The sequence below is a fragment of the Typopeltis vanoorti genome, chromosome 10, assembly GCF_054136105.1.
Source record: "Typopeltis vanoorti isolate ZY-2024b chromosome 10, IOZ_Tvanoo_1.0, whole genome shotgun sequence".
Classification (NCBI taxonomy): domain Eukaryota; kingdom Metazoa; phylum Arthropoda; class Arachnida; order Uropygi; family Thelyphonidae; genus Typopeltis; species Typopeltis vanoorti.
Window position 1 is genome coordinate 63,724,016 of NC_143558.1, and position 13,657 is coordinate 63,737,672.

The 13,657-nt window shown below is 36.7% G+C and overlaps 1 protein-coding gene across 1 annotated transcript in view; it reads right to left on the reverse strand.

Moving 5' to 3' along the window:
* Positions 1–11,486: 11,486 nt before the first annotated feature.
* Positions 11,487–13,657, reverse strand: part of LOC150102466 (uncharacterized) — a 37,612-nt gene continuing 35,441 nt past the window's right edge. The window contains exon 3 of the mRNA XM_090399497.1: positions 11,487–12,489. Coding sequence (XP_090255623.1) covers positions 12,385–12,489 — 105 coding nt within the window. The 3' untranslated portion in view covers positions 11,487–12,384. The remainder of the gene's footprint in view (positions 12,490–13,657) is intronic.

Below are 13,657 nucleotides of genomic sequence, written 5' to 3' on the forward strand. Positions count from 1 at the left end.
CTCACCTGATGGAATTTACTAATAACGCTTACCGTTCATCATTATGACGGCCGTGAGTCATCGATCCGATCACCATCCCCCTTTCTACGGAGGACAAATCGCTCGATAGGAATTTGCTGCTTCTTTCGCTCCATCGAAAACTTAAAAGTATTATAAACGGCACGCGGATTGAATCACTTCGCTGGTGATTCAATCCACGTATAAATAGAGAGAAAGGAGAGAGAGAGAGAGAGAGAGAGAGAGGGGGGGATGCCATTTCGACTTCTGTGGTGAATGGCACTGTATTATGGAGAAGATGGCAGTATTAATCCGCTGCGTAAAATAATAAAGAAAGAAAAAAGAAAAGATGAAAGCGTGTGCTGTAAGAGTGGGTCCCCTTCTATGATTACCTTCGTTAATTTCTTACTGAGCGGAAAAATCCATACCCGCTCCCAGATATGAACAGAAAGCCCCGCAAGAGAAGAGCGGCACAGTCAGACTCTGAAATGAGAACACAGATAACAGTGGCACGAACTCCGTCTGATGCCTGTCGGGAATTTTCCAGCTGCTTTCTGCTTGTGGGAACGTCTAAAAATAGAGAAAGAGATAGCAAGCATCATTCTCTCTCTCTCTCTCTCTCATCTAGCTCTATCTCTCCTCTGTCGAGAAGAACGCCTTCAATGCAAAACACGTTTACACGTACGATGTAGCGATTGTTTAGCATTCTAGGCAGCACACAAACTAGCCTTGTTTGCATGCTATAGAAGGGAAATCCTATTCAAAGAAAGGCAATTCTTGATTATTAACAGACAAAGTTAATATATACTCAGATCAGTTAAACTGGAATCTCTCGTTTTTGAAAGGAAAAAAAATAAAATATAAATCTCTTTAAAATTAGTATTTTTGCAGACTCTTGTTTCCACTTTCTAGACATTTGAGTGAGGAAATGGACCAAGAAATCTAAGGAAATGACAATTCTTCACGTTAAACTCCAATTAGGAGGATTATTCCTAACATCTCTTCCTTCCATGTCGTTCTTTCAAAACTGAATTAATGATATTGAAACTAAACAAAGTCGTAATTATGATCACTCAAACGTGACCTTGTTCTTCACTCAAGGTGACGGTTCGAATCATGAACTGCTTGTGCACAAATTTGCGAAGAGAATGACCTTGTTCTTCACTTAAGGTCATAACTCAAATTACGATCAGTCTGATATGATCTTGTGTTTTGCTCAAGATCACAATCGCTCTAGTACAGTATGACCTTTGTCTTCTCTGAAGGTCACAATTCAAATTATGATCACTCTGATATGACCTTGTTCTTCGCTCAAGGTCACGATACAAATGATGATGATCAAAATGGGGTTAGAAGTTCATATGATCACCGTCATCTAAATGACCATCTAAATATGACCTTAAAGTGTAGTGAAGATCACGATTCAAATATTGATCAGGAAACATCCTTCGGGAGGGGGGGGGGTTCGTTCAAGATCATAATGAAGTGATTCTTCAGAAACATCGCCATTTAAGAGATTCGCTAAAGCAGTTCAAGTTATCGTTAACGTTGATCATTCCTCTTTCTCTTAAGTTTCGAGTGCACTCCTAGATGACAACCTTACTACAGTCGTCTGTGATAAAGACGACATCGATGAACAAAGACCAAATTCTCGCTAATGGAACTTTAAACGCATGCCCATCTTCCGCCTATTGTATTGCCCAATAACTGAAAGATGATGTTCTAATTAATTCGCATACTCCATTTCCGGGTGGCGCTATTCATCAGACACTGTTGATCGAATATAATTTCGCCGTCGATTCCTTTCCATAACGACATAATGATCGGCAAAGTTTCGAAAATTATCCGACCTTGTAAGTAGCAAACGGTACTCACGAAGATGGTAGGAAGAGACGGCGAAATTTCCATACCAATAGCCCTAATGACAGTGAACTGGGCCCCGGAGAATAGACCAAATAGAGCGCGTCGCGCGATAATGAACATTTAATTAATCTCGTTATCTAAAGAGATTGGACTCCGCATCTCGTGAGTATTTGGTCACAGAATCTGTCCTTGTACGGCCAGATTATTACGAGGATGTCGTTCGAAATAAGAAGGGTAGGGGGGGGGGAGGGCCCGGCTAAGTACGGAAATTTAATTACTAACACACAAATTCTCGCGTTGTTCGATTTTCTTAAAACATCCGGGTCGTTTCTGTTCGAACATGCGTTGTTTACGTGTTGCATCACCAAGGTATCGTGAAGAGTAGTTCGGATGGTTTTAATTGTTGTGTTTGTTTTCGTTTGACGTAGGAACTATTTAATAAACATTATCGGTTACGTTTTTCATTGTTAAAAAAAAAAATGTTTGATGGTGAAAAAAAGTTGCTCGACCAAATATTTGTTTTTGCTTCTTTATGAAGTTTAATTGTTGCTTTTTCCGTAATTGTTGAGTTTCACTGTTGAAGTTTGATTGTCAATTTGATCTTCTTATCGGGTTTTAATTGTTAAAGAGTCTTTATTTCATGCTTCAACTGCTTGCAAATGAGCTACCGAGCCTCCATATCTCAGATGCCTTTTGGTTTCAAGAGCGCTTGGATCAAATCCCATCACGAATAACCTTTATCAGGGCTTTTCAGCTGAAGATGAGTCGAATGTTATGATTCAAGTTCTTCCAAAAAATAGTCCCCTTCACTGTTTTATCCACGTGTATACTTTTATTTAATTGTTTACTTGCTTATAATTGTTTAAATGTTTACTGATACTTACATGTTTTACATGGCTAAGTGTTTACTTGTTTATTTTTGCTTACAAAATCTCAATTCTTCAAAACAATAGTGTAACTGCCGTCTTAGCAGGATGTGACGTCGGAAAAGCCTTGCGTCACATCCGGTTCGTACAAATAAATAAAACGATCTATTATATATATGAGGAGAAGAAGAAGAAGAAAGAGAGAGAGAGAGAGAGAGAGAGAGAGAGATTAGAAGTAATAAAAGAATGTTTCCAGAAGAGTTTTTAGGAAACAAAAAATTGATTGGATTACTCCAACTTTCAGTCAATCGCTTCCTGCTCTTCTTCTACCCTTAATCAGCTGAGATTGCTGTTTTTGAACGATCGCTTTAAGAAAGCGCGTGTTCTGTCATTTCGGATTGCAATTTGGAAAGCTACCGGGAACAAAATAAGCACAGCGGCCAATCGAAGTAAGTCTGATTGGTTTCGTGTAATACAGTTTGCAGCCAGGGCGATTCTCGCATTATTATCTCGACAATAATCGAACTACAAACTGATTGAACCATAAAAAAAAACCGGCAAATACACGCAACACAGTCTAATAATTGTCTTGGACCTTACTGTTACTCTATTTTCCGGGTAAAACGTTTCAAAACAGAGAAGACTGTTAACTCTTCTTAATACTTTTTTTTTCTTTTCCTAATGCGTGCCCAAGTATTAAACTTTTAATATTTTTCACGTGCGTTTTTTTTAGATGCGGAGATGTTGCGCTCGCAAGCTGTTTACTCCACCCTTCTAGCGTTCGATAGAATCTCCTGCTGCTTCTCTATCTAACGTACGTCAAAGAGGGTAAAAAAAAAAGTGCTTACGAAAGTGTGTTGATATTTCTTAAAGAACAAAAAAATAGGCAACTGCCTAACTGCCTTCGACTGTGAATGCGTCTCGGTTCGATCCCCGAAATGGGTGAAAATGGAATTTTTAATGGCTTAAATTAGTCACGATAATCACCCAGAATCCTCTTGATACGACTTTTAATATTTAACGGGCGTGCTTTTAATCGATAAATTGATTCCTTCGTTCAACGTTTGTGTTGTTTGATTCGTTTCCGTGTGTGATCGTCGGGACGAGTTTAATGATGACTCTCGCGTGGGAGGTTTACCCTCTCCCCCCCCTCCCGAGGTTAAATAAAAGAAAGTATTCATTACAGAAGGGTTCAGTAATGGCCATGTGCTCATCTGGTCTCTTCTCTCCATCCTCTGCTTATTAAGCGCGTTATTCACTTAACCGATTTTATTGTTGGATGCTGCTATCTTCATGCGTTTGGGCGCTCAAACTTCCATTCAAAATACTTGGCCAACAAAGCCCATTTAACAGCGAGGATGTTTCTGTGATTTATATTTAAACTGCTAAATTTAATCTAGAACTAAACATGAAAATGTTTGACGCCTAATAGAAGTGGGAGGGATTTGTAACTTAAAGAGGAAACCGATGAACACAGAATGGAAAGAAAGATGCAGAAAATGAATTACCATCGGCGAAAATTTTAAGAAAGAAAAAAGGATGAAATCCCCTTAAAAATAGAGTGAAAAAAAAAAGATACATCATTAACTATCAATTTATTTATTTATTTATTCGTATGGGGTTCCCCCCCCCCGTCCCGTAGGGCTGGTTGAGCCCTCCTAATGAGGGATTAATTATGTATTCGTGACTGTAATCCGTGTGTGTTCACGGGCTGGGTTGACTGTTCTGAGGGACGACAAACCCGAGTTTCTTGGTGAAAAAACCCTCTCCCTCCGTACGCGACCGGCTAACTCACCACCTTTAGTCGAAAGAGACCACATAAAGGTTCCTCACGTCACTGACGGGAATCGAATCGAGGTCTTTCTGACCAAAGGGTTTCGTCTATATTGACTGAGCTACGGAGGCTCAATTACTATGAAGGAAAAATATAAGAAAGAGGTGGGATGCAGATGGGAAGAGATAAGGCGAAGAATACGAAAGCGTGGATAAGTGTAAAAAAGATGAAATTGGTTGTTTCGAGTACGCCCAAGCAACTAAGGCGATGAGACGAATTTGGGGGAGAGGGTTGTTTGGCGGGTTTGCGAAGAAAGAATACCCGAAATTAAAAACAACAAACGCGATGAATGAACTGCTTTGAAGAAGATAAATATCAATATCATAAAATATTATGAATTCTAAATCAATTCTCTTTTCAAGGTTGTGGATAGCCTTAATTATCTATCGTAAGTCAATATTGTAAAGTAATTGTGTGGTTAGCAGACCTACTGGATATCTCAGAGTAAATTTACGACCCAAAGATCATAATGAAGCTAATGCCGAATTTCGACGACAGGTTTCAACCAATGAATGTCCTCTGCACCATTTACAGAATGAAGTTGTCCCATTTTGCGGAGGGTCCAAACGAAAGAGCAATCACGCGCCCTGCAAGCCTGTTTTATTCGCAGAATTCTCTGCACAAGGAAAAGTACGACATGTCACGAAACGACCTTCCCTGATCTGACTAACCTTTCCTGCAATCCGCTAAACAGTTCAGACTATACTTCCGTGCAGTGAATGAGTTCGGATTATTCCGTCATGGCGAGCAGGTCACATCATTTCTCTATGGGGAGCGATCATTATTCTTTCATACCGCCTCCGCCACCATTTCCACGGAATCGATAGCATCTCTTCCTAGTTCTCCTTTGACAACCTCAGATTAATCCGCATCTTAAGACATTCTCAGAGAGAGAGAAAGAAGAAAAAAGTAATTCAAGAGAAGGACTGCAATCAGAGAAAGAGGATGTCTGGTTTGCCCGGCTATCTCTTTCCTCTCATCAGCGGCTAACTGAGGTGTACAAATGCTAAGACAAACCGTGCACGCTTGATTTAGTGCGAATATTGGTTCCCGTGAGCCGCTCATAGCAGCGCCATTTCTCTGCAATAAGGAACTCGAGCGATAGTCTGTTGTCACCACCGTTCTCTGATAACTCCTCGTTTTTCGACGAAAATGTTCTCGGAGTAGCGTGCCGTGTGGATAATGGCAGGTTCACAACTCTTTCAGATCGACTCACTTCCAGACGGATGTGTTTCCAGAATTCTTATTTCTTCGGGCCCCTCCCCCCCCCTCTCTCTCTCTCTCTCTCTCTCTCTCTGTATTTCTGAAGTAGAAACTGCTTGCATCAAGAAATCATCCCAATATTTTTTTCTGCTTCTTCTGATCCCTTTTGTCGCTGACTACATCCCTTAATTTCACTCATTTTAAGTTTTCTCATTTTAGTCTGTTAATCTTTGTTGTTTTTTCCTGGTTTTACCGAATTATTTTTTCTCTTTTTTTCTTAACGTTTAATCTCTTTCTTCTCCTTTTCAATCCTTTTTCTACATCCTCCTTTTCTCTGGAAGCTGCCGTAGCTCAGTCACCACAGACGAAACCCTTTGGACGGAAAGACCAAAGATCCTCTTTGACGTGAGGAACCCTTATCTGGTCTCTTTCGATTAAAGGTGAGTTAGTCGGTCTCATACGGAGGTAGGGTTTTTTTTTCACCCGGAAACTCGGGTTTTTCGTCCCCTAGAACAGACAAACCAGCTCCGTGAACACACATGGATTACGGTCATGAATACATCCGAGCCATACGCCGGTCCTGAGCCCGGATAAAATTGGGGGGTTGTAGTTCACCCCTGCTTTCTCCCTTGCAAAAATCTCACCCACAATACTTTGTACAAAATCACCTACGGTTGGAAACGACTGAAAGGGAAAACCAGGAACCTTTTTTCCGTTATTCCGATTCCTTTTCCTTCTGTTCTTCTTTTGTACCATTTTCCTTTTCTATTTCTTTCTTCTACTGCCACCTTTTTCTATTTTCTATGCGATTTTTTTCTAATGATTTTTCACTAATATGCGCCGTCTACAAGAGCCTAAGAAATCAAAAAAAAAAAAAAACTGCGCGCCCATATCTCCATTAATATCATATAACCACCCACTAACTCGAAGGAAAAAAAAGACTGTTGCATACAAATGTAATAGACGCGTGCAATCAAGGAACAATTATGATTATTTAAACAACCCGCATCTACACGACAATTTCTACGTCCTCCATGCAGTCGCCATTGCCGTGTGTGTGTGAAGATGCTCTTACACTACATCATCCTCTTAGGCCTTGGACGCCTTCCCATTGCTCATATTAATCCCTTGACTTATGAATAGTAACTTAAGCTCCTCCGCATCCAGCCGACCACGAACGTGCTCGCTGCATTAAAGGCTAACGCATGAACAGTCCGCAGAATCTCTTCCTTCACAGTATTTTTTAAAAGAGGCTTAAAATGAGAATACTCTGGAGACCAGCGAAATATCTGGGCTAGATAAGAGACATCCCCCCCCCCCCAACCAACCAACAACACGCTGATGGATGCAGCCGGACAATAAAAAGACACGAATTCATATTTCAGGATTACCAGCACGAAAAAGGATATTTGTAGAGACGTTATTTCCCCTTATCTGCGAAATTCCCGCACTAGTAGACGACCCCCTCTCAAAGGGAAGGGATTTTATGGATGCCCACCGATGTATAAAAGCAAAGACGCGACCAGCTAGATAGGCTTTACAGTATAATAGTTTCCAAAAGTTAAAATCTCTTTTTCAGCCGGCAAATCACCTAAAAAGCGCCCTCTATTACACATAAAAAGGCAACAATATGAATACAAATGTCGTTTTCATTGTTGCAAATAACGCCCTCTATTGTAGAAAGAATTCAACAATAGTATGAATACAACTCAACGTTGTATTATTTTCCAATAATAATGTTTCTGAATGTTTATCATTGTTGCGACTAAGCTGAACAAAATGATTGCAATCTTCGTTATCTTAATTATGGTGTACTCGTTATAAATAGCTTTTCGCATCCTTTGGCGCGTGTGATTTTATCACACCTTTTATTCTTATCCCGAGACTCCATTAAACCTAAAATATTCCGAACACAGACGTACCGGTAATGTTTTGCAGTCATTAATAACCATTGATGGTATCGCTTTGAATAATGGATGTCCTTCTGACATCGTTACTTAATGAGGTTAAAAGAGACATTACTGTTTTATCCCTAGACAAGAAGACGAGGATTCATCACTCAGAAAACTCTTCTTAATGAAGGAACACAGCAAACATTCTGTTCACCTTTGCTATCATCTAGTCAAACCGAAGGCTTGCGTAGTAACGGCATTAGACTAAGTAACCTTTGAAGAATAAATAACTCCCATTTATTCAAAAACATTTTATTTATAAAAAAAACCACTTTTCTGATACATTTACATCGGTTTAAAAGGTTGGAATAAACTCAAGAAGAAATGGCGTTTCGAGGTTGCGTCCAACAACGCTCATCAGGATATACTTTGTTAAATAAATTACCTCAATAATGCTGAATATACGGTGATTTTTAAGATATTTTAGCATACTTCTATAAATTATAATAGACAAAAAAACTATTTGTTAGATAAGTATAAATTCTTTTTTTTTTTTTTTTTAAATATTAGTTTAAGGAGAGGGTCAAATACCTCAACACAAACTGAATAAATATAAATGTTCGCTTACTCAGTGTATTTGAAATAAGTTGGCAAACATCGAAAGAGACTCCCTTGGAATTTAAAATCGGGGCAAGTTTATTTTAAAGATCGAAAAAAAAAAGCAGTTTGTAAAAAGAAAAAATATAAAAAATAAAATAAAACTCGGGTATGGCAGTGTTTGTAGAGTGGGCACGAATTAACTTAAAAGTTCAAGAGATCTTCGATTTGTTACGGGCTGAAAGGAATTTCCAATATCGCAGATAGCTTTACGACGTCATCTGTAACATTCCTCTTTTGCTCTGCATGTGGGGAGAGTGTATTAGATTTGCCGAAATAACATTTGGACTTTTTTTTTTTTTCCGAAGCAAAAGTTTAGTTTTGCTTTTAGTAGACATTCTTGCCGATTGAAGCATTCAATAAAAGCCAAAAATTCTAAAAGGGAAAAGCTTGAGTGAAACGGTTCGATCTTTATCCGACTGTCGAGCCTCGTACTAAAATCACGTTGCTTCCGGCGCGTGTGTACACACACATAAACTCTCCTAACCGTAAATACACGGTTAAATTTTGTTCGTTCTGTAACGACGAACAATACATTATCCGCTTTTTTTTTTAAATGTACCGTGTTGTGTGGATAGGGAATATATAAAGTGAATTTAAGGATAGGACTAGCGAGGTTAATTAAAGAAAAAAAAAGTTATAATTACGTTTATTATTTTTCAAATAATACTTAGTTATATTTAAATATTATTTTTATTTCTTACTTTTTTATATAATTTCGTGCGTTTTATTTATTATGTTAGATAGGGAAAAAGAACAGTTGTTATACGATAGAGTGGGTTATTGACTCTAATTCACTCACTGGTCGACGAAGCGCAAGTTAAAAATGCTAAAAAAATTTGAATGTGTGCCCCGTATATGTCTTATGGGTGCAATCACATTTTTTAAAACAACCAATAAATGAAACAGACTTCAACAGAAATCAATGTGTTTTGACTATAATGGAATGACAATTCATTGTGACGTCATACTACATTGAATTCCATGCATTTTATATTCAACTTTAGTTTCATCTGCGCATTTGCCTTTTCTATAAGAGTATTCAAGCGAACTAAATGAAAAGCAAGACAAAACATGTGACATAAAACAAATAAGGTAAGAGTACTTACAGGTCATATCTACTCGTAATGTTTGGAGATTGCTCATAGATACTATGCCGAAACCAATGACGTATCCAGGATTTATTTTCGACTGTGAAAGCAACAGCCAGTCCGGATTTTTTTTGAAAGAGGAACAAGTATTTTTTAACTTTTTTTTTTTATCGGAAATGGTAGCATCTTTAGCATGAATAACATCAGTCAGTCTTGTAGGAGAACACTTATAATAACCATAACTGTGTTGGTTACAATCCAGAATAGCAATTGAAAACACACTGTAAATCCAGGGTAGTCTATAGAATGCAAAAAGTGTAGATTTCATTTTGCTGAGAAACAGTGTTTTGGGCACGTGCCAGGCGAGTTTATTTGTCAGTGTAGGGAAGGTAGTTCTTTGATCAAGTTTTTCGTTTAACTATAAACCTTCAGAGGGATGGTGGGTATTAAATACCCAACACCCATTCTAAAGGTTCATCGTTTATTATTACCATCAGATTTCGTTTACGCTTGATGCAGTTTTCGATAAATAGTTGAGATGATTCGAACATACCTTGATGTTATTTTCATCCTGGAAAACATCATGAGGACATTACAAATATTTCGCTCTTTTTTTTAGATCCACGCTTGCTTACGTTTGGATCCGCCGAAAATTTTATAGTTTCTCTATTCGGCACGAAACTCTTGTAGTTTCTCTATTCGGCTTTGAAATAATGTTGGATTCAATATCTACTAAATGTGAATAATTGTGCATCTCCGAAGTGAAGCCTTTTGGCTCTCTTTTTCAGTATAATTACATCTTTGTGTTGACCACGTTTTGCATCACTTAAAATAAGTAATAAAATTATAAACTGCAAAAAATATTATTACTATTTTTTTGTCTTGACTGTCTAGACGAACATCCATTTCTTCAATTTTTAATATTTTGATTTGGGATTATTTCTCCATCCGTAATATAAAACTATCTTAAAATATCATTGAAAAAATGTACTATTCAGACCGCATAATCCGGTGACAGAATTTCTCTTCTTGTTACTCTCTTTTTTTTCCCATTGACATCGCGTCTGTTGTCATAGCAACTCGTAGACGATATATGCTTCTATCCGACTAATTGTAAAATACTGATTTAGTTTTAATGGCAACCCTGAGAATTTTGTCTCTGCAGTAATTGGCCAAGAATCTCATTAAAAATATTAAAGCATCTGTCAAGAAGATAAATGGTTGCTCGGATAATATGAGCGGCAGGATTGCGTGCAGATGCACAATGGGAAAAAGAACAGTTAAGGCGAAAAAAAGCATTATATCAAGAAATCGGCGAAGTAAATGCCAGCACACAGTGGAAAGGTTTAATAGATGAATTAACAACAGGAACGGGAAAAGAACTGATCTTAAAAGTTAAAACACGTAGAAAGTTCAAATGAATAGTGTACTGCTTATATACAGACTGGTGGTTAAATGATTAATGATAAAAAGCATCAAAAACTACTGCAAAGTGAAAGCAGACAAAAATAGAAATAAATTAGTTCTCGAAACAAAGTACCACGTTTGTGTTTCTGATTATAATTGTCTTAAAATTTTCTTTGGAAGTGTATCCGATTTTCTTATCAAATGCTATTTCCAGTTTTATCAAAATTTTCCTTAAAATTTTCTTAAACTTCTTAAAATTTGAAATTAATTTGATTACAATTTTAAATAAATTTTTTAAAAATTTGAAATAAATTAAAAATTTGTTAAAATTTTAAATACATTTTGTTAAAAATATAAACATTTTATTAAAAATGTAAACATTTTGTTAAACTTTGAAATAAATGTTGTTAAAATTTGAAATGAATTTTGTTAACATTTAAAAAAAATTGTTCAAAATTAATTTTAAAAAATTGTTCAAAATTTAAATACATTTTGTTAAAATTTAAAATTGCTTTTAAATTTGATTAAATATCTTTTTATATTTTTAATGCTTTAAAAATGTTTACCTTAATATTAACCAATCTTCATTCATTTATTACATTTATTCATTTTTTTCATTGTCTGGCAATTAATGGAAAAAATAAATCACACCGGCTTTATAAGAAAGTGTCGAATTTATTCCAATAGACAATTACATTATGGACTATTACAAATTTTGCAGATGAGGTCTGAAAAGGTGAACTGTAGTAGAACTGTACAAAATTCTAAATAACATTAAGAGTAATAAACATTGTGGACAAGTCAAGATCAACACTAACTGCAGAAACAACTATCATTGTGTAATATACATTGATTCATATATTTGTGGAAGAAATTCTGTGCTAAATTTATTTGTGCTTTTTTTGATAACAGTATTGACGATATGGTAAATGGTTTCATTTTCGTCTATAGAACCGTCACACCGTTCCTGTTCATCTGAAAACAAAACGCGATCATCCCGGTAAATGGATTAACATCTGCACTCGTTTGCCTTCGCTTCACATCATTCGATTCCAACATTCAAATTCTTTCTAATCTTGTCTCAAAACATGATTCATTTCCTCGGTAAGTGTTCGACATTTTGTAAAACTAACTGCTCTCTGAATACTCGTGCAACATAATAATTAATTCTTCTGACGAGTTGGTCAAAGCAACTCGTGCACCAAATGTTAGAACTCCATCGTTTTAATATCCTTTAGTTTCTAAGGTCGATTTTTTAAATTTCATTAATATTATTTACTAACTCATTTGCCACCAGGGGAGTTGTTATCCTTTATCTATAGACCCGATAAACCACTTCGAATCAAGATAATTTTTTAAAAAAAATCTTATTTTTAAGGATCATTTCTTTTGACGTTTCGCTGCCGTGTGTGAAATTCTTCAGGCTTCTCCTGCCAATAATGATTCTCCCAATTATTTCCAGATGGCGCACACATCTTTGATCTTTCCAGCTGCACCATGTCTCGACACACCACAGATGCTACGTTCTTGGGCAGGCTCTAGAAACCACGCTGTCACAGACTACTTAATTCTACTCAGTCTTGAAGCTCTTCAACTTGAAGACATGTCGAACGCAGTAACGTCTTTTGTATTGCTCCTCCACTTTTTCCTTCTGCTATATCCGCTTCACAGATTTCAGGCTAAATCGGAATAAAAAAAAGAAGAAGCATTAGTGGTAATAATTCAAAATATACTTAAAAGTACAAGATGTAGTTACCATAGCAACGTTTTAATTCTCCTCTACCTAAATATGATAATTCGTTTATTTCTAAATGATCTTAAAATTTGCTATTACAGATTTTTACATTTTCTGTTACTTCGTGAATTTTGTTTCTCTTTCTCCAAATGACATTTTAACCTTTGACCTTCACTTAAACAAAATTGTCTTGAATTTGTAACCTTGACTTGACCTATCCAAACCGACATTTTTAACAGTTTGACCTTTGCCTTCATTTAGTATTTTCTTAAAGTTCCTTTATTGTTTCCTTATGAAGAGTTGAGCTAAGAATACTTCCTTCTGACGACGTGGAGGATCCTGAGAGTAGGTTAATGACTTTGTTTCCGTATTGCTTGTTTCCTGTTAGCCACTAATTATGGCAGTACTCTTAAATTTAATGACTCCTGATGACGTCTCCAGGCTCCCGCTCACCGAGCAACGACGGACTAATTGTCAGAAAACAGCTAGTTGCCTTGCAGTGTCGTAATTGGACGCAGAATGATGCGATTCGCTCACTGGAAGACACTGGTGGTAATTTGAATTTAATATTCACTCGGTTCAAGTGGGAATAGCGGAAAGCCTCATTTAATGACATGAGAAGGAACTCTTACGTACACTCACGGTCTTTTCCAGATGAGAAGCGAAAATAGAAGGAGAGAGAGAGAGAGAGAGAGAGAGAGAGAGAGGGTACAGGTGAGCAAAACAGAGTTAAAATTGAAACAACGAAAGATAATAAAATCGGGTATAGGAGAGATATAAATAACTTTTTGAATTACTGAACCACCAAATTATTAAGATCCCGTTGATTGCTATTAAATCAGGAGATCAACCGATATTGATGTTAATTTCGGTAGATCTCCTATTAAATCAGGAGATCTACCGAAATTACACCAATTTTCTTCTGTATCATTTTGCTTCAACTTTCTTACAAAAGAATAAGTTTTCCGATATAAAAAAGAGATATCGGAAATTGAAAAGGAATTTAATTCTACGTGTTACTCTCCCCATCGTTATTTTTTTAATGTCACTGGCACTCCTTTGTGTACTATTCAATTATTTTTACTTTTTTGTATAAGGAAATAATGTGGGAA